This window comes from Enoplosus armatus, chromosome 14 (genome assembly GCF_043641665.1).
Source record: "Enoplosus armatus isolate fEnoArm2 chromosome 14, fEnoArm2.hap1, whole genome shotgun sequence".
In the NCBI taxonomy this organism is placed as follows: Eukaryota; Metazoa; Chordata; class Actinopteri; order Centrarchiformes; family Enoplosidae; genus Enoplosus; species Enoplosus armatus.
Window position 1 is genome coordinate 1,723,474 of NC_092193.1, and position 21,527 is coordinate 1,745,000.

The 21,527-nt window shown below is 41.3% G+C and overlaps 1 protein-coding gene across 1 annotated transcript in view; it reads right to left on the minus strand.

Moving 5' to 3' along the window:
* Positions 1–6,227: 6,227 nt before the first annotated feature.
* The window catches only part of efr3a (EFR3 homolog A (S. cerevisiae)), a 97,868-nt gene continuing 82,568 nt past the window's right edge, over positions 6,228–21,527 (minus strand). Inside the window, exons 15-25 of the mRNA XM_070918582.1 lie at positions 19,843–20,015; positions 19,596–19,671; positions 17,348–17,509; positions 14,373–14,504; positions 14,024–14,091; positions 12,482–12,609; positions 7,869–7,954; positions 7,699–7,747; positions 7,111–7,214; positions 6,969–7,018; positions 6,228–6,706 (exon numbers count right to left, since the gene is read on the minus strand). Coding sequence (XP_070774683.1) covers positions 6,601–6,706; positions 6,969–7,018; positions 7,111–7,214; positions 7,699–7,747; positions 7,869–7,954; positions 12,482–12,609; positions 14,024–14,091; positions 14,373–14,504; positions 17,348–17,509; positions 19,596–19,671; positions 19,843–20,015 — 1,134 coding nt within the window. The 3' untranslated portion in view covers positions 6,228–6,600. The remainder of the gene's footprint in view (positions 6,707–6,968; positions 7,019–7,110; positions 7,215–7,698; positions 7,748–7,868; positions 7,955–12,481; positions 12,610–14,023; positions 14,092–14,372; positions 14,505–17,347; positions 17,510–19,595; positions 19,672–19,842; positions 20,016–21,527) is intronic.

Here is a 21,527-nt window from a genome sequence, read left to right on the forward strand (position 1 = left end):
CGTCAAAAAAATGTTTACTTTGAATTTCAGGTGAAGAGAGAACATCAAGGAAGTGAATTTATTAAAAAAATATGAATCAAAATGAGTCGTTGCATCGTCCTTCAAAAGAAAAGTAACAGTAATGAAGACATCAGCGCTCGCCAGTATTGATAGAAACATTTTATTTTAGTCTTGAACATTAATCTCAACGCACATTTTACTATTAAACAGAGGCTTTGTAATAAAGCGCTGAGGCTCTGCTGCTGCTGGAAATCATTCTCTACAGACAGCTGATCGGATCGAGGTCATCAAGTGAAAACTTTACTTTATCCTGAGAAGCAAACTGAAGAATTTGTCGGTTAATCAATTAGTCGATGTACAGAAAATTGATTTTTTCTAATGTTTCAAACAAAGATGTAAAATGTTTTCTGCTTCTGCTTTTTCTTTGTTTGCTGATTTTGTTGTTGATTAAACATTTTAAGGGTGAACAGAATGATCAAACTAAGCCACTAAACAATGTAAAAGTTAAAGGATCGTGTATGTAAACTGTGGAAAACCCATCTCCTGAACTTTCAGCGGGAGCAGAACCTCAGCGCCGACTAGTGGTTAAAATCATCAGTGTGTGTGGAACAAAGCCAAGCTTTAGCAGTTTGGAAACAGAAACGTCCGTCACTGTGAAGGCTGAACACAAGACATGACACCTTTTATCTCTAAAACTGGCACAAAAATACAAACTGTTGCATCACAAATATAAGAAAACATCATCAGAAGCTCAGTTCTTTTTCTTGTTCGGTTCATTTTTCTGCAGAATTGAAAAAAACTGAAAAAAAAAGAGTCCATCTTGAACAGTGAAAAAAGCTGATTCTGAAGTAAGGCAGGTCAGTAGTGAAAGTCTTTCACCCCATTCACTGAGCTCTTCTCGTGTCTTCTTTGTACAATACTACGACTCAATCACCAGTCAAGAGGGACACTTTTTACAGTTTCACACATTAAGTTATTCTTGAACATTGGGGACAAAATACCTCGAACGATCAACTTGTACCAAACACTAATCTGTGCTGATCCATGTTTGCTGTAGTACCAGGTACACACTGATCAAAGTGCAAACACACTGTGGCGGTTATTAACTGCTCGGCACTTCTGCTGCCACTATTCAAACGATTAAATATACTGTTGATTTATCAAAAGGTGACTCATCCACTCTAGTTGAAACATTATTTATTAGTGAGGAGAAGGTGCAGCTCAGGGCAGATTCAGGTGCAACTAACTGGAGCATGTTTACACGACATATGTTGCTGTTTCCTGTTAGGTAAAACCTCCAGTTTAATACTGACAAACTGTCCTGCAGCTTTAAAAATATTGACTCATAATGAAAGCAGTTAGTAATAATGGATTTTATAACTCCTTCTGTTAATAATCCTGCTGTAAGTAACACACATCTATCCCTGGATCACTGTGATACTGAAGGAAACTTAAAACTTGACTTACTTAAAGTGTAAATCACACTGAATCGAAATATATGTGTATGTGAAAACCTTTGATGATTTATTCATTTATTTTCATTTATCATGCGTCAGACCTCAGCGTCTGAAAGGGTTTTATATCTAAAATGTGCTGATGACCCGAGTCTGAGCCGAAGCTGCAACTTCTTGGGGGAAAAAAACCTAAAATCTAGATGCTAAGATGAGCAGATTGCACTGATCTACTCCACCTCTCTGTAGTACGCAAAAATAACTGATATCATCTGACGATATAATAATCTTTCATTTTTAATTCATTTTTTTGAAATGATATAATAGATTCTACAACAACAAAATCAAGTAACATTTTCATAAATGATTTATGAATTTTCTGAACTGAACTGCACAATCCCATTGAAACCCTGAACCGTCGACTCCTCATAGTGTAGGAAATCTAAATTTAAAAGTAAAACGAAATCAGCATTCGTCTTCATCTTGATAAAAGAATAAATCTCCCAATCTCTAAATCTCTACCAGGCAACAATTCAACAATACATGATACATAAAATGTACAAAAATATACGATATACTGCTATAATGACACATTCAGAGAGGAAGTGATCATGTATTCCAGCCACATCTAAGCAAACAATTCATCGAAAAATCGAAATCTTACTTCTCTCCGAACTGAAGTCAGTGACCTGGTCGCGCCGTGCCGCCTCATTTCTCATCAGTTTGAATGAAAATCAGATTTTAGGATTCAGTCGATGAACTGACTTGTTTAGATGGATGTTTTTTTTGTTCAGCATATATTCCCGACGCCCCCTCAGGGATCGACAACGTGATATTAAGATATCATGCAGTTAGTTCATATAATGCATGTTTGTAAGTAGATCTATGATACTATGATATGAAATCATAAGAGTTTGCATTTAAAGCTAAAACATTACGCAGTACAAATACACACAAAAGATCATCAGTTCAAAGCAGAAGGTTTTTGTTTCCTACTCTGCTCATAATTTTGTCCTTTCATTTTCAAACCCTTCGACCTCCACTCATCAACCCCTCCAGCCATTCTCAGTACGTTACAGTTAAATATCACATCCGGAGCACAAGAAGACGTCAACAGAGACTCCACCTCCACCTGGCATTAAGCTGCAGTCCGTCAATATTCAACTGAGGCAGGCGAAGCTAGCAGACTTCGTTAACATGTGGCCTTCCTCAAACCGGACCCTCCCCCCTCCCCCCTCCGTCATGGAGTGACCTGTCTGTAGTCACACTCAGCTGACTGAAGCACCCTTCATAAAGGTGTAGTGTACGAACACACAGTGCACAGGTGTCAGTCTGAGAGGTTCGTGTGGCTGTTTCTTTCCTTCCCATATCAACCAACCAATCAGCTTGCACGCTTTGCAAAGACTTGGCAGGTGTGTGCATCTGCTCCTGTGCAAGCCGACAGTTACCTATAACACAGGGCTGCGTTCACGTGCATCTTCACAGCTTAAACCAACGTGGAGGAGAAGTCCTTGGTGAAATGATCGAAAGCTCCAGAAAAGCTACTGAATGAATCTCGAGGTGAGATTGTTTTGTCTCGGTTTTTCGGTGGCTTTGCTAACTAGGCTAACATCACTTCCTGTATACTGGCTGAGATCTCCAGATGTGGTCTGACAGCGATGCATTAGCATGTATTTCTACTGAACCATACAGACAGATTGTGTGTGTGGAAACGGGGTCAGAAGCTGCTTAGCCGTCAAATTACCAGCTCATGTTGGTGTTTTCAAACCAAGCTCACAGAGCCAACCTTTCTCGTTCGGGAACACAACCTGCGCTCGACAACTTTCAACATACGAAACCATCTGAAACTTTCACGGACACAAACCAGCCGCCACATCCTGCTCAGCAGAGCACACACACCTCGCAGGTTCTTCCTCATCCCTTCTTGTTTCTCCATCTAATTCTGTACAACTCTACACAGAGACATGCAACAGGAGCGGATCTGGATCCAAACAAGCCGGACTGGACTGAGCAAGTCCTCTCCACAAACTAGTCAATATAGTTGAATCTTTTGAGGATACACTCACGCACACAAGCCGATCATCTGTGGAAGGAAACACTGACCTTCGACCTTGGATAAAGCAGCAGCAGCGATGTGCTCCGCTCAGCTGCTCAGACCAAACGATGGCAGCAGGTATCTGCCTCCAACTGGAGGGATTTTTCTTCCTACACTGAGCTCAGATCAGAGGAAATTCTGATAACCATCTGTTATTACAGATCGCAGCTGCAGCTCCACCAGATATGAAGGATCTCGTTCCAAAAACGCCTCCTGTACCCCCTTTGGAAACAAAAAGTGGCCTTGTGTTAACTGTTGAAAAAGACAGATGATTAAATCCTCCAAAATGTTACGGCTTTGTATCAGAGTGGCTGGAGGCGGCTATTGATATGAATACATTCAGTGGGGAGGTTAACTTTGATGAGGTGTCAGCTGCTGCTGGTCTCTTATTTTGGAATGAAACCGTCCATATGGCTGCTCACAGGACGCCGGCTCTGATAACATCCAGGTTTTTTTAGGCTAAGACATTCTGAATTCAGGGAACAGGAGGGGAACGACTGCTGTCTTTGGCAACAAAATGTGTTTTGGTTTTTTAGAAGCTGTGAAAAAAAAAAAAAAAGCTGAAGGAGATGCACATCGTCAACATGCCAACTGTGTTCAGAACAGAACAGAGTCATCGTGCCGGACAAACTCTTGATACTCTTGATGGTCGAGTCCCGGAACCACAGTCACATGTACATTCAACATCACAAAGTGAGAGCTGTCACGTGAACGGCACGCTTGACGCCCTCGCCTGCGTTTGTATGTGCTTGGGTATTAAAAGGAGGCAGACTGACTCTGGCCAACACCACAATATCTTTAGCCTGGTTTTCGACCTCTGAATCGCCGCCCACATCTCTCATTTCTTCAGCAATTCAACAAGCTCTGGTCTAGTGCCCACTGATGGTTATTTCTGCTATTTGTAGAAATAATCAACCACTCGGAGCTTTGTTTGCAGGCTTATGTATGGAGACGTCATCTTCCTACTAGCCAGCTAGCTAGCTGCCTACATCCATAGAAAATAGCGACTGAAAAATGGCAACAAGTGTGATTGAGATAGACTGAGGTTTTTGAAAGTGAACTTAAGGTAACATGAACTCTGAAACTCTTGTTATATTTCTTCCTCAAAGAAATCGGCTAACAATGTAAATAAGTGCTATAATATGTTGAGCTAAAGTACAGGTGCAGAAAAGTTCCACATGTATGAATGTGCATGAAATTATTCCCACTCAAAGACGAATTGTCCCTCAGTGCAGTTCACATCCCTAAAGAGATCATTTCCACGACGTGCTGGCTCTGAAGACACATTTTATCGGAGTCCTCTGCCAAAAGATCGGAATTCAAAAAGGTTTCATTCCAAATCAGTTTGAAAACAAACATTAACACCATGTTGGCTGATAATCAAGAGTTCTGTATACAGTTAAAAATGAGTCTATCCAGGCTGGTGATGGAGATGAATGTTTCCTGCTAATATATTTCCATGTTCATGTTTCTCTCTCCCTATAAACCACTTTGTTGTTGACTGGTTTCTGTTTGAAGGAAGACCTTCTGACGTCACAGCAGCTAAAAAAAACTAGATTCACCAACGCTCCAGATGTCTCCTAGAGCTACGTCACCACAGCCTCATGTAAACACAATGTCCGGTTTTGTTTTTTTGAAACTGAATACCAACACAGAGAAAAAGGAAAAACGGGTAAATTAACGTTTTCTTTGCCAAATGGAAATCTTTGTCTTCGTGTAAGTCTAACTTTACAATCAAATCTAAATGTAAGAACTATTTACCAAACTGGAAATAACGTTACTCGATGATGAAAATGCAAATGAACCTCAGGAATAAGAAATCGGACCAAAGTTACACAGCAGCTTCCCAAGATTTAACTCTGAATATTTGACATTTTCAAGAGCATTTGAACGCAACATCTGAAGCACAGAAACACACGATCACCAACCGTCAGTGAGCCACTTCTACTGAAAAGGCTTTCGTCTCTGCCAAGCAGTTCATGACCAGTTGCTTTAAACCGAAGTATTGCTTTCACTTCATTTCCCGACGTGAAACTCTGTTGCTGTTGACGTCATTTCTGATGCTGGTTTATCTAAAAAGAGCAAAGATTAAGCAGTGAAGACTGATCAGACTGAACAGGTTGTAACAGCCGTGCAGCAGCGAGCCTAAAACTAATCTGCCTTCTACCACCAGTGAAGTTACTTCAGATAACATGTCGTACGCTTCTACTAATGTGTGACCGCACTGACGCCTACTGATCAACATGAGAACAGATACTTGTTAAGAGGCAGAAGCTGGCTCTGAAGACGGAGCATTACAGCTAAGACCAGCTTCACATTTTAAGCCTGAAGCTAGTTTTAGCCGTTCCTACAAGAGTTTAATTTTAGACTACAGCTTACTGTATGTACAAGGTGTCAAGCTTTGGCTAGACCGGAGATGAAAGACTGGGTCAGAGTCATGCTGGGAAGCAACATCAGAGTCAGCATCTGTACAGTGAGAGCTCCGAGTGAAAGCTGCTCATGCTCATTTTGATTTGTTCTTGGTGACTCATACGTTTTGTTTAGTTTCAGGGACGTGAGACAGGCAACAAAGTGCAGGAAATCAGTTCCTTTAGAGCTGGAGGGATTAGTACAGGTCTGCTTTGAGCTTTATTAAGCATCAAAGTATTTAAAGAAGAGCAGAAAAACATGTTGCAGACGTTTTAATAGTAATGGATGGAGTTTTTGGATTCAGAAACATTGCTATCCCTTCTGAGGTTCTCAAACTGAGTGGAATTTAGAAACTCTGTGTTCGGGTTTGGATTTAGAGTTTTTACGTGAGATTGAGGACGTGTAGTTTTTGGGATAGATAACTCCTCTCTATCAAAATAAAAGCAGCTGTTTAGCTGCATTTTGTGTTTCTGACAGCATCCCTGACACCTCTGTGCTGGTCTGAATAGAGGATCCTGGAGTGCAGATTATGATTGTGTAGTTCTTTCTCAGCATTTTGAATTTTGCATTTTGTGTTTCAGCGATCTTTGTGGAGGTGTGTGTGTGTGTGTGTGTGTGTGTGTGATGTTTATGTCTGTGGTGTGATCAGTACACACACAGATCTGGAAACTTCATCTCGTAGACGGGGACGGACTGGTGCTGGGTGTGTCCCGCTGAGATGGAAACCACTCCGGACGGGCTTGGTGGAGGCCTGGGAAGGGAGATGAAGGGGGGGTTAAATCTTCACCACTTGTGGGCTTTTCTTTTCATTTTACGTTGTGCAATTATTATAGTTATTTTAGGACATCTCAGATTAAGCTGATTTAGCCTCAGCTTTAAACTGTCAGACTTAGACAACACATGTGGTCTAAGAAGCTTGACGTTCAGCTAAACAACAACCGAACTGAATATGAAGATTACGAAACAAGGCGACTTAAAAAGTAACAGAAGTTATTAAAAACACGATGACTTACCTAATTGTAAGTTCAAAGATTTGTGCCAGCCTGTCGTGCAACATGTTCGCCTGGAGAAACACGAGAGTTTAATCAACACTGACGGTTCATTCCTCAACCTTTTCTCTTTACGTTGGTTCTTTCTTTCTTTCTTTTTTTTTACCTTGGACTCGCAGTGGGCAGCGATCTCCTCAAACGGAGCTTTCTGAAACTTCTCCATCACCTGACGCCTCTTCTCCCTCTCCTGCTCCTCCAGACCGGTGGTGTCTGCAAACAGGCAGAGGTCAATTATGCATCAACATTAGAGTCCACCTTTTGCTCACTACGCTTCCCTTAGCTTCAATCTCAATGACTTTATGGTGACAACAGTACTGGGACATAATGAGCCTATACTCAGCAGTCAAACACTTGTAATAATAATGTTTAAGTGTTGCTTGAATATATCTTTCAGCTCATGAGCAGAACAGTAAAAATATGTTTGTGACCATAAAACTGTGAGCTGTATATTAACTTTGATTTTAATAACAATATAATTTTGTCAGCCATGTCACGGCAGTCAGTAAATATTTATGATTCACGGGACATTACTGTCCACGTTTTGGCTGCTCGTCAGAGAAGCACTGGCCTGAAGAACAAAAAGCCAAATCCTATATTTCATTTGTATTCAGGGAGACACTTCAACGAGTCCACAGAAAGGTGAGAGGAGGCTCAAAGTAAAGTTGTGTAGTCTCAAAGACTCCTTTGATCTCACCGATGGCTTTCTTCAGGGTCTCAAACGTGATCTCCTCAGCCAGCTGGGACTGCAGACAAATACAGACACAGACGGATCAAACAAAGATCTTCGCCAACACGTGATGTCAGCCTTCCCCAGGAGTATCCCAGCGTGTCTCCTGTGTTTGTGAAAGGGTCAACTAGACTAACCTGGTCTGGAAGGCTGTTGGACATGATGTCCACTTGAAGGGAGATCGTGTCCACAAAACTCTTCCTCCTGGTCAGACGATCTTCATCTGCGGGACGAGAGACAGTTCAACCAGGGATCTGCATCACCTCTAAATCCTGATACGTACTGTGTACACAATGAACGCACAACAGGCAACCTAAGGAGCACACTAAAGTGACACTGCCAGCTCAGTCTTTAGAAAATAAATTGTCTACTTTGTTCTTGTTCCTCAGCACAATTCTGAAAAGCAGTAAACAGAAAATGATTCACTGTTTCAGGGCGTGGATTTTCGTTGTCAGCTGCCGAGCGGCAAGGTGCTCACAACTTACATCACTCTCTCTGGACTCTTATGATACTTCTACAAAAACTATTCATTCATTTCCTTTCACACTGATAAATAAGATTTAAGATTTAAGTACAGTACTGACATGAACTATGACATTAAACAGTTACGAAGTTCAAGAATTGCTGTCGACTCTTCACTAGTTTTCAACACTCAGTCAGTACATGATAAATTAAGACACACGTGTTTCCAGCTTAACATGTACTGACTCTCGTTACAGTTCACACTGTTTTAATCAGGAGTACAGAACCACTCCTGTAGTCATCAAAGAACGAGATGACAGAGCTGTTCCAACGTTCAGCTGTTACGCAGAAATCCACATTAGCATGTCGGCAGAAACTTGCTTGAATCGCTGTATTTCACAGTTCTCATCACATTTTTTGTTCCATTTGTTTCTCACCGGAACACCGACAGCATCAGACGTTTGTTCAAATGCTTAAAATGGCCGATGTTCTGCTGACAAACGAGCTCTCGTGTTTGTGTGAATATTGAGTGTCCTCTCTCAGAAATAAAAGGAGGAAGCACTGTAGTGACACTGGGAAAGTGTCCCATTTTGACAGCAGAGACCTCTGTTCTCGTCTCATTTCCTAGCAAGAGGTTGGTTTCTTTAAACCACGAAGACAATCTTTCTTTAACCTGGACCGAGTAGTTTTGGTTGCCTAAACTTTCCCTCTAAAGTCACTGACATACCACCCATTTTGAGACCTTGTTGATTTCTCCTTAGTGGCCACTTGATAACTGCAGCGACTTCTCTACTCCGTAACACCAAACTCCATTTTCCACACAGCCAGACTTCTGCTTTGATGCTGTACTTCAATACAACAATGAACAGATCATCTGATCCTCTCAGGCACCTCGTCCCCCAGGAGGGCCCGTCTTAACACCGCTACCTCAAGCACTTCAGTATACAAAAAATATAAACATAAAAACCACTGAAGTGCAGCTACTTTCTCAACTTGAAGAACATGACAACGTCAAGGTCGTGTGATGAGGGTCAGGACAGCGACGGATCAGATGACGTGTGAAAACAGACAAACAGCAGCATGTTATAACTGTTGTTTGCATGAGTCACGGTGGCCTTTGTTGTGCACTTTGAACAGGTATGACTCAGCAGGCGGCCTCAAGGCACTCATGAGGAAACTGATGTGAATAGACAAGAGGTGAGAGAGTTGTGTGTTTCCATTTCTATTATACAGCAGTTTTGGCTTTGGGTCACACTTTTATCCATAATACAGAAGTACACCAGGATTATCTTTAATTAAAGAAAACAGTTAGATCAGAGAGGATCAGAGAGGAGGAAAGAGAGGTAAACTTCGCAGTTTTGTGACAAATCAAAACAAGTCTAGGAGTTAATCTTGTTATCGAGCTAATGTAGATTTCTTTTCAAATTGACGGTCGGTACATGTCGTGTTTTTAGCTTTAATCTCTGCTCCAAAATTAACTGTTAGCTAATATTAACTCACAAACTCTGTGGTGCAGGCAGTTGGGTGACGTGCTGACTACATGTGAGTCGGGCTGTGGCTAGCTACTGTTGGTTGTGGCTAGTGTTTGGGCAAGAGAGTAATAAAAGTTAGCAGCAACAGGATTAATACAGGAAAGCTAACTAGCTTGGTTGCTAAACAGACAAAAAATTAAACCAGTTCTTCCTAAAAGTTGGACTCTGGTTACCTCAAAGATGGTTTGCAATTAGACAATGTTGCAAATAGGCATGTCAAAGTTCACCAAAGTTGAACTCCAACAAAGAAATAAATCTACTTTTAACTAACAAACTTCTGAACCCACTGAGAATCAACATCAACTCTACAGCTCTATGTGGCTTTTAACCTCTTTTAACTAGCTGCTGCTGTTCTCTGACTGCACAAGGACTGTATGTTAGAGTCCTTCAGGCTCTCATCAGTCCCCATATAAAACTGTAGAAGCCATTTCCACAAAACAAGCTCAGACCGACCAAGTGTGCAGTACCTGTCCAGCACCAAACGGCAGGCATTATTTGTTCTGTTTGGAATTAATAATGAAAACTGAAGCTCAACACAAACTAAAAACAACTTCCTATATTAACAGCACCAAGCAAGACAACAAACACAAACTACTATAATATTCATAGCGCACATAGGTCATGTACTCACCGTAACATTTCCAGATGCAATGCAAGCAAAATAGTTATAAAAATGATCAAACCATTCTATTTCTGTAAACAGTATGATGTCTACAGCCACACACAACAGCTATCACTGGAAACAACAAGGAACGCTAAAAAGCTACAAGGATTTATCTAAAGTTGGTCAATCATCTAAGGGTGTGGGACAGTTTCTATGCGGTTGGTTCCTGTGTAGCTCAGTGGAAAGCCATGAACAATCATGGTCGAGTATGCGAATTACACAAGTGTGATGTAGATGTAGTGTTGAAGCCTCCAGTGCACAAACACCAAGAACACACTTTATGGTGAAGTAGGAGACATCTTGTGTCCCGTAGTTAAACGGGGTTAAAGGGAAGGTCATTTAAGTTTTGTGAGGAATCACCACATCAGGCAAATTATTGTTCGAAGCAGAGTATTTTTATGTGTCTTAAAACATAGTCGGGGGGGGGGGTTCTTGAGTATTGCTTTTGTTTTCAGTTTTAAAAGCATGAAATGATGATGACAGCCTTTGTTTTGTTGGGATATCTGATCTAGCAGGGCAGAGCGGTCTTCAGACTGCCTTTTTCATGGTGGTTTGTGTCCAGTGGTAGACAAATAAAACAGTCACCACCTTGAAGCTCCTCAAAGGTGCATGAACCAAAACAAAACTATCAAAGATGCAATTAAAAAGCGAAGATGTTTTGGCTGCTCGAGCCTTTGTTAATACTTTGTCTGCAGTCTTTCCAGCTAAACTAAACCCAACTCTAATGGCGTATCTACAGCTCCTCTCTAGCTGGTTACCTCTGGACGTCTGCTTGCACCTGTGGAGGATTTTTCCTACTGTGTAAAGCACTGATGTTAGATGAAAGCATGGCAGAGGGAAGAAAACAGAAGCACACTGCTTGTTAGACCAAAGACCATCCCAATAACAGACACAGCCTGCTACCTGTTTGATTTGGAGAAAATCAAAGTGTACTTTAACCAAACTGATGTCTTAATTTCAAGGGTTCTGCTGTTGCTACCTCCACTCTGGATCTTTTCATAACGCTCTAATTTAATCACTAGATTTGAACTAAGGCAAAGCAGATCCTTGAAAAGAATAAAGTAATAACTTCCTTTCCTTGGGTTTGTACAGATTTCAAGATTACTTCCTAGATTCCAAAAATGAAAGAAAATGTGTCTTGAGGTTAATCGTTCCTGGAGAAGCAACTATTTTAGTTCATAAAATCTTAGAGGTTCATGTTGTTCTAACGTGAAATGTCCTTTTAAATTGCCAGAGAGGACGACAACCACTGTGACAGCCTTCTGTGTAATAAAGCTGATCACACAATGGGCTTCTTAAAGTTTATTTGCTGTTCACTAAACAACTCCTTAAGCTGTTAATCCTTCAAAGCCTTTTCATCTAAATCTTCACCAAGAGTCCTGGGGGGCACTCTGAGTTTAAAATGGAGGGAAATAAAAATGCAACACGGTGAACCAAAGGACAGCAATCTCCATGTTAAATCTTTTTTAAGAACATCTTTACTGTCAAATCTCTATTCAGGTTTTAAGTTTTTAAATGCTGTACGACAGTTTCACATGTGTTGCCTTGTTTAAACTCTTTATTAAAGCTACATGATGTTGACGCTGAGTGAAATATTCAAACTCAAGACTCCATACTTCTCATGGCTTCACCAATCTGTCAAATGGAAATATTCTGGATATCTAGACAAAGTTCAGCCTGACATACTTGGTATCTTCAGCACCAGCATTTAAAATTAAATTCTGTGGGAAAGAACAATAATTCAGCAGCTTGTAAAGATGTGTCAGGCTGGGGGTTGAGGGGTTAAACAAGAGTCAGAAATGTGCCAATAATTTGTTTCAGCTGTTTATAATACATACATGAGCCACCCATCTTCAAGAAAACTGCATTTGGAGAAGTTCAAATTATTTTCAGATATTAAATTAGTTACTCAAACTCAGAGCTCCAGGCCTCCCAGTAGTGGTACCATACAGTAACCATTTCTGTCTGTTTTTATTATACATCAATTAAGGCTAGAATGTAAAAAAAAAACAACCCAACAACAACCTCAAACTGCATAACAGAGCCCGTAAAGCTCCATGTGGTTTGCGGAGTGTGACCCGGCCGGTCGTACCTGTGACCTGGGGAACGTATGGGATGGACAGCCTCTCTGCGTTGTATCCCGGTCCTGCCAGACATTCTGCCATGTCGGCTGTCTGGAAGTACAGCAGTCTGTCCTCCTTGTCCAAAGATTCAGGGAGTCTGGGAAGAAGCAGGAGAGGGATGAAAACTAAGACCGCGACCCACCTCTTCTGACAATCACACATATCTCCGACATTTGGGGTGTTCAGATAATCTAAATGCAGCAAACAGAGAAGTCTAGAAGCTCTAAAGCACTCACGTCCAAATTTAGTATCTAAAATCCCTGTCTTTCACTGCAGAGGGTGATACTAGAAGGGGGATTTAAAATCAGAAATAGATCCTCGTTCTTATAATCTCATAATCAGGTTTTATCAGCAGATGCCTGGTGATTTTGGAGCTCCGGGTAAAGCTGAGAATGACTGCAAGATGTGTTCACACTGAACTGTGGAGTTCAGGAGATGGTCCCAGACTGCAGGGGACTGTGGATAGAAGGACACTCATGTTGACATCTGATAACCAGCAGCGTGTCTCATGCCGTCCTCTCTGACTGCTGCCTCAGAGCAGCTGCTCAGTGGATACAAGTTTTAGACTGTGAATTTTAAACATGATGCTGCAGAAAAAGATCTTGATAAATAATGGTTAAAACACAAAAAAGAGATTTAAGGGTTTAGCAGGATGTTCTGAACATCCTAAACATTTTTTATCTCGCCTTCGGCTTTAAACTGTCATGTTTTCATGAGATTTCAGGGTTGTTGTTTCTTTTTTTAAGAAGTAAATCTCCAAAAATCTCACCTCAGGCATGCCGCACATTTAGCAGTGGATCTCTTCTTTGTATATGAGATATTTTTGTTTTCAGAGGCAGACATCAGGACTACAATAGTGGAGCGAGAGTGACTCAACTAGTGAACATTTGGAATAAAGAGCTCTCTCACAAATAAGACTCGGGGGCTTCCTGACTTCTTTGAGAAACAACGAAAACAAAAATGTTGGAGTTTTTTCATTGCTTTTAAAAGCAACAACCAGATAAAACCAACTGCCAATCATATATGACAGAAGACAGAAGCAGGAAATGTGTACAATACAGTTTTGAGAATCTTGGTGACGTTTAAGAGGAAAAAACTTTTAGAAATAGATCGTGATCCACAGTATAGACGACTATTATACTACCATATTGGGCAGTCATGTTTTACTGAGAACATACATCGACTGAGACGTCTAATGAAGTTTAAATCACTCAAACAAACTGGAGCTGGTGAATTGAGACAGTGTACTGTGCTGATAATTAAAAAATTAGTAAACAAGACCAAGAATATTACCAGACAGTACATTCAACTTTCGGTACTTGACAGTTGACACTGATTTCTTAGGTTGTTAGATTGGATTTGGTTATGCAAGCCCCTTGAGGTAATAATGGTCGCCATTATTTCCTGCAACTGACACCACAACAAGCCTTAACTCAACCCCTCAGGTCATTTCTGTTTCTAGAAAAGTTTATAAAACTAAACCTCCAATCTGCTACATCATGGATACTCACGAACACTTGTCTCTGAAGATGTGCTCTGGGAGGAGGTATGGAGCGTCCATGTTCCTCAGCTCAATAACCTGGAAAGAGAACAACATTTCACTGAAACAGCAGGTAAATAAAGTAAAATAACAGTAACTACAAACTAGGTTTAAGAGCTATAAACAGCGGTGCGTCATCAGCATATTAGGAGACTTAAAGTATTCAGTATGCAAAGCTAAAGCAAGTTTTACAAGAGGAAGGTTTTAGAACATGGTCTCTAACATCCAGCAAGAGCTCAAGAATTGTGAAGCGTCCTCAACACATCAACTGATGATATTTGGTAACAGGACTGTGAGGTCAGAATGAGTCAATGAAGCACCTTGCTGACGTGCTGACAGAAGGGAGGGTTTGCGATCATCTGGCTCAGGAAGTTGAGGTACGCCGCCACCAACGCCATGATGCCACAGCGAATAAACATCGGCATGTTTTCCTCATTAGCCAGAGCCATGTCCTGCACAAACCAGTCACATGTTAGCAACGCAATAACAATAAGACATCATTACATGCTATAGTCAAGACGACAAGAGTGTATTTGTATCATTAACTACTTACAATGTTTATTTGTGGAGATTTTAATATCAGTGACTCAAAGATCACTTGCAGAGTGTGTGGCTTTTAAAAACTGACAAAAACACATTTCTTAATGGTCAATAAGACACTTCAATAATCTTCAGAATCTTATTTAAAGTTATTTTCTTTAAATCTAACTATGAACTGCTTCAAAACATAAACACTGAACATGAGAATATTTTGTGCAAAGGACACAGTCAAAAAGTACATTTAATTGTATTCTTTGCAGAAACTACAAATCAAGCTAGCTAATATTTTCCAGTCTCAAAAAAACAAAAGTCATGGATTGAATGAAGCAGTGTGCACACTGGACCTGAAACGATTAGTCGATTAATTAATTTTCCTAATTGATTAATCATTGCAGTCATTTTTCAAGCGAAAATAGTGAAAATCACTCTGGTTGCAGCTTCTCCAATGTGAGGATTTGCTGCTTTTCTTTGTCATAAATCATTATAAACTGAGTATTTGGGGGTTTTGGACTGCTGACTGGACACTTTAAAGAGTTCACTTTGGGCTCTGGGACGTTTTGATTAGCGTTTTTTGTCATTTCATAGATTAAACGATGAATCAAAAGAATAATTTGCAGATTAACTGAAAATGAAAACACTCATTAGTTGCAGGCCTCGTGTAAACAAAGCAGACCAGGCGACTTCCCGGATTAGACATTTAAATGTAGGAGTACATGACTATTAACAACTCATTGTTTCCCATCATGATTGTAATTAACAAATGACCACAGACGCACATTACAGTCAGCGCAGGCATGCAGTTCATCACATTCAGCCCTCCACACTTCCTGTGTCACCCCGGGTCGTTACCCTGACGACGACCTTTAAACTGACAGAGTGGGAACACAATGAAGTCTGTGGAGGAAATCTTCCTCCACCCCACATGTTTCATCCGCTACCGTGATTCCTAGTGAAGCTACAGTAGTGTGTGTGTGTGTGTGTGTGTGTGTGTGTGTGTGTGTTGCTTTATATCTTATATCTCATTGTATAAGACTCCACAGGGTTTCAGATGTCCTGAATCAGGACGTGCTCCCAGTGATGGTACACATGGTACTACGACTGTGTGTGTATTCATGTGTTTATATGTGTGTGTGTGTGCGTTCGCCTCTTGTCTCCATCGCTGTGACATTTCGTAATGATAAGATCTCAGCGTGATACACAAACAAGCAGCTGGCGCGTGTGAGTTGTTTCACACCTCTCTTCAGTCTCACATGTAGGAGGTTTTATTGGACCAGCGTGCGGTCTCCAGTCTAATGACATTAAGGACTCTGAAGATGCTGAAGAGGACAGCACAGCCACTCATCAGCCACGCAAATATGACACCTGACGCCATAAATACACCATCATCACATCAAGGATACTTGAGATTAAAGCACCAAGAAGAATGTTGATGCATTGCAGCATTTAGTCAAGACTAAACCCTCACAACCAGAGGAGGGACTTATATTGTATTTATATATATAGTGCTTAACAAATTTATTAGACCACCTGTCATAAAAATGAGAAAACACAAATATTTTTTATCTGTCAAAAACTTGTTTCAAACTATGAATTGTATTGTTATTTATTAGGCAAATAACAAACTGGAACAACTAAATAGTCCTTATTCACATATATTAACCAAATATCTTGCATCTTGCATCTTGCAAACAGCTTGCATTCTTGCAACCACAAAACAAATGTTTCTGTTCAGGAATGCAAGTAAATAACTGTCATTTGGCATCTCAATCAAAAAATAATAATGTGCTTTACTATTTTATTCTGCTTTTTTGTAAAACAGTAAATTTGAGAATTCATGGATAACAACAATAATTATATTTTAGCATTAAAGATATCATTTTGATTAAAGAGCTTGGCTTGCACATACTGGTGGATTAACCATTACAGAGACATATATACACAAATATTTTGGTATTCAGCAATACTGTTTATATACATTTAGGGCAGCGGTGGGAAACACCTTACACTGGGTGGGGGTCTAATACATTTGTTAAGCACTGTATGTATACATGTATCTGAGAGCTGGAGTTACTGATTACTTTGCAGAAATCAGGTGAAATCAGGTGAAATCTCCAAAAGGTTGAACTCTAACACTTTCAGCTCAGTGACTTTAAGAGATTATCGAAAGTTGTGTATTCAACCTGAACAAGAAGTTTCTTTCTTCTTTCTGAGATATGTATTTGTTCTTCTTGCCCTGATTTATTACCTTTTCCCTTCTTCTCTTTCTTCCTTCAAAGTTTTTCCCCCTTTTCTTTTGTCCTGAAATCAGCCAAACTAAACTCGGCCCTCCTCTATCTTCTTCTCTTTCTACTTTTACTTTTATTGAGTACATTTTATGTAGATGACTTGTTTAGTTTTACATTTGAATTAAGAACTTTTAATTGTAATCGAGTACTTTTGCATTGGGGCATTGCTGCTTTTACTGAAGTAAGGGTTTTGGGGACTTGACTTCTCTCACTCCACTGAATTCACAATTTTCTTTTGCAATTATTATTGTATGATCAACTTTTTTGTGCAATAATAAAAGTTAACATTTTTAATACAAATATCACAGAATGGTGTTGCATTCACAGCATTTTAACATGTTTTTCTTATTATTCGTATTTGTGCAAAGAAAAATATTTCTCATTATTTCTGCTCAGTGTAATAAAACAGATTTATAATAAAACGCCACCAAATCATGATCAATGAAGATCAGATTAATAACCAAGTTTACCTGCAGAGCGATGGAGAGCCGAATGAGGTCGATGACCACCTCCTCGTTGGCCAGCTCAATGGTCAGAATGGCCAGGGTGGTGAAGAGCAGCTCGAAGTTTTTATGGACGTTATCCTCCTCTTTACAGCCCAGATAGATGTGGCGGTAGAGCTGCTGGCCATGCTGGAGATGAAGGAGGGAAGTTTAGAATTAAACTGGTCAACCACCAGAGCTCATGACCACTGGCAGACTATATCCACAGTACACGAGAGAAAAGACCTTGAGGTGTCTGACTGTTAGCCATGTCCCTTTTGGGGAGGCCACTTCAGATTCCTCCCATACCCCAAAACTGGAGTCCTTCTGGTCTGCTAAAACCTGTCGTCTGATATTGAGTCCAGAGGGTTCTTGGGTTGTCCCCATGACAAGCAAGTATGACCGACCGACAGCTTCGAGCAAAGGAGCACCCACCCCCGTGACCCAGAAAAAATCCCTCCCAGGAGCGGGAAGAGGAGCAGGAGTTGAAGACCTTGCTCATTCACCTTTACTGCATGTTTGGGCTTCCCGGGTGTGCCTGGCAGCTTTCTTCAACACCTGTCCCACTTCAGTTTCGCTCCTCTCCTCACCTTAAGACATGTTGCCATGTGGGATACAACTGTGAAGTCCGCCAAGTCTGCTCTGGCCAAAGGTGTTCAGGCACCAGGTGCACTTCTGAGCTATCTTATGCTTAAAGGATAATTCTGCTGTTTCTTCTCGTCAACAAATCTCAAACCCACAGTGTGTCAGTCCACCTCCAAATATACAGTATGGTTTCATTTTTAAAAAAGGCTCAGTAATTTACAAAAACAGCTGGTCACTGTAGATCGTAGCAAACACTAAGGAAATAGTCAATTTGTTGGGGACTATTTCCAGCGGCGGATGAATCCACATTTGGTGCTCTAGTGAGTATTTGGGGCAGCAGGACGGTGTACGTGGGACTGAGTCAAAATGATTCCCTGATTTCTAGCTTCTCAGTTTTGCTCGTCTTTGTCTCCTGTGACAACACACTGGATTATATTTGGGTTTTGGATTGTTGGTCGGACAAAACAAGACATTTGAAAATGTCACCTTGGGCTTTAGGAAACGACGACAGCCATTTCTAAACATTTTCTGACATTTTGTAGGACAAAATATCAACAGATTAAACAATAATAAAAATAATGGTTAGTTGTAAACCCATACTGAATGTTATACTCATGACAGCACCTCCACATCAGCACCACTCTCCATGATATTAATGAAAATGTTATTGTGCTAGAAAATGCAAATGAAAATGCCACAGTGCCGTCCACTGAAAAGATGAATCCCAATAACTCTGAATCAGCCTAACAACAACCCCGTGTGTCTTGCAGAGAAAATAAATAAACGCTCTCTGTCAGAGCCCTGCTCCTGCATTTATATACTTGACGTGGAGCCTAATGGAAAGGCCAATGACTTCTATTCACCGCTAATGAATAGAATTTGATAGCATTAATGACCTCTGACAGTGAGTGAGAGCTGGTGGCTTCGTTTCTCTCGATGTCGGTAACATCCTGTGACAAGTTCCAGCCCTGTGGGTGTTCTTTCAGGTGTTTGATGCGTGGGTAAAGGTTACAGCTCAGGTGAGATTCACAGGTGAACAACTTAAACTGTGGGAAATGTCATGTGCCGATGGGGGCCGGGCTTTTCCTGTCAGGGTCAACCAGCTCTGCTACCTCCTTGAATGAGAACTTTGAAGCTTGAAGACGCAACCTCATCGTACTAATGCAATCACTTCGTCATTTCATTAATACGGTTGTTAGGTTTACTGAACTGTTTAAGTAGCAGGTTCGATGACTCACTCAGCCACCTCTTGCTGCCTGTCAGTGTCCAGCAGACTGTCAGTGTGTTTTTTGAATTGTTTCCAAAGGGAGCGCCGCGTATTTACGCTCTTCTACAAACGCCAGTAGCGTGACGAGGCGCTGAGTCGCAGACAGCGTCCAATCACAGTGGAGAAGGGGCGGAACATACTGAACATTTGGATAGATGGTGGAAAAGGGTTTATATTTAGGTCTGAGAAGTTTTTGTCAATGTTTTGATACTTCTTCTGCTGTTTTCATTGAAATTGAATCATCATTGAATCTAAGCTGCCGTCCACCACAAAGGAGCAGAAGCCTACAGGTGTTTGACACCCTCTAAGACCTCAGGTGATAATATAAGAACTGCGACCTCTGCAGAAAGAGCCCTGCAGGATCATAGGAACTTAGATTTTCACCTTCTTCATGAATGCAACGTCTTGTTTGGAAATCTTCTCTCTTTTAATCTTCAATGCAGCAACATTAGGAATGATTCTGCAACGGAAACGGAAGCAGAATTACAGCCGCTATAAAAACCAGAATCAGAGCCAAGTTTCTTATTCAAAAGTCAAATGTGGATCATTTACACTGTATGTGGAACAACATGAGCAGTATACAATGATATAGTTCACTGTTTATATGCAGTCTGACAGGTGTACTTTGTACCTGATGCCGCGTAGCTTGGCACGGTTGTCATGGCGATCGATGATGTTGTGCAGGATCTCCAGTACCAGCTGCCTGAGCTCGCTGTCCTCCATCAGAGAGATGGAGAAGAGCGGATCCAGGAAGGGAGGAGGCAACGCAGCTGCCATGGACTTGGATTTAAAGCCAGAGGTTACCTGGGGTAGAGATGGGGGGGGGGGGGGGGGGGAGGTGTGAGCCAACTTATCACAGCATGATGCGACTAATCCACAGGGAGGAGAAACACCGCTTCAACAGAGCTTAAAGGTTACGTTCACAAGCAGCTGAAACTGTCCAAATGTTGACCTTTTCTCTCGTTCGAGACTCTGATCTGATGATTTATGATGAGTGTGAACATCAAATTCAGATTTGGAACAGCTTTTATAGACACGTTTCTGTCAGCATGGGGGCTCCCTGGACTGCCTGTACGCCATTTTATTCAAAACTGTATTACTTCCCCCCAAAAAAAGAATAATAATAATAAGTCTCCTGGGTTGCTTCTCTGTTTTCCAGCTCACTATTGGAATCCAGCTCCTCTCCAACTGAGGTTTTGTGGACGTACACAAGATCAGATGAAGAAGGCTGAAAGCTCGTGCTGAGACTTTTCTTTGTCAAATCTTTTTATGTTAAAGTCTGTCGGTGTTGACTTAATACAAGCAGCTGAATGACCTTTGACTAAAACACACTTTGTCATGATGGCACGTGTCACTGCAGGCTGATCTGCATTAACACCACTGTCATATTCCTCAGCAACAAACGTTTATTTCACTCCCCGGATCGACACATCCCGGCTACCGTCGCTTGTCTACTGTAGCTTTTTCTATCTGCTTCCTGCATCAAATGATGCGAGGCAGCTGGTGTTCGCTGCACTTGAGAATTCAAGAATCCAATCACCAAGGATTCTTTTCAAACTTTCAGGCAGTTTTCAATACTTATTGATGCATTTCGTCCTCATGAAGAGATTTGATTCGCAGCTCTTGGTGAGATGTGCTTGAAGTAGTCTGGACATAGTACTGTAAGATTTTAGGGCCGTGATAAGGAGATAAAACCATATATGTTGCTGGAGGACTGGATGCAGGTAAACTGCTATATTTCCAGTTCCTGCAGTGTTGTTATGTTGTCGCTCTTACTGTCTGAACTCTCTCTCTCTCTCTGTGGATTTCTTGTTCAGCGGCTTCAGTTGCGTTCACACCTCACAGACGGAGAGACCAAACCAGCGAGTGACTCAGCTTCTTCACCCTGACTAGCAGCACTCAAACATCTGGGTTTTTGCCCTGACAGTCTGCAGTGTCACAGGAGATCGCACGCTGACAACACACACACACACACACACACAGCCCCATCTGCAGCTGCATGGCGTTATAAATATTTTGACCTTTCACCCCTCCTCCAGCTGCACTGAGAAGCCAGGTGGTGGCGAGGAGGGGAGCGAGACGAGGGGAGACGAGGACAGACGGACGGCTGCAGTGCACGAGGATGCTGCTGAAAACAAGTGTGTGTGTGTGTGTGTGCATCACTGCTGGGTGTGTTGGTGCCACCTGTGCCTCCTCGTCTCAGTGACATGAGGGTCTCTCACAGAAGAACATAATGAAGGAGAAGGAAACGTCTTAATGGAGGTTTGCAGTGTTAACCCTCGAGAGCCAGAACTACGAAATGAAATGGCCAATATC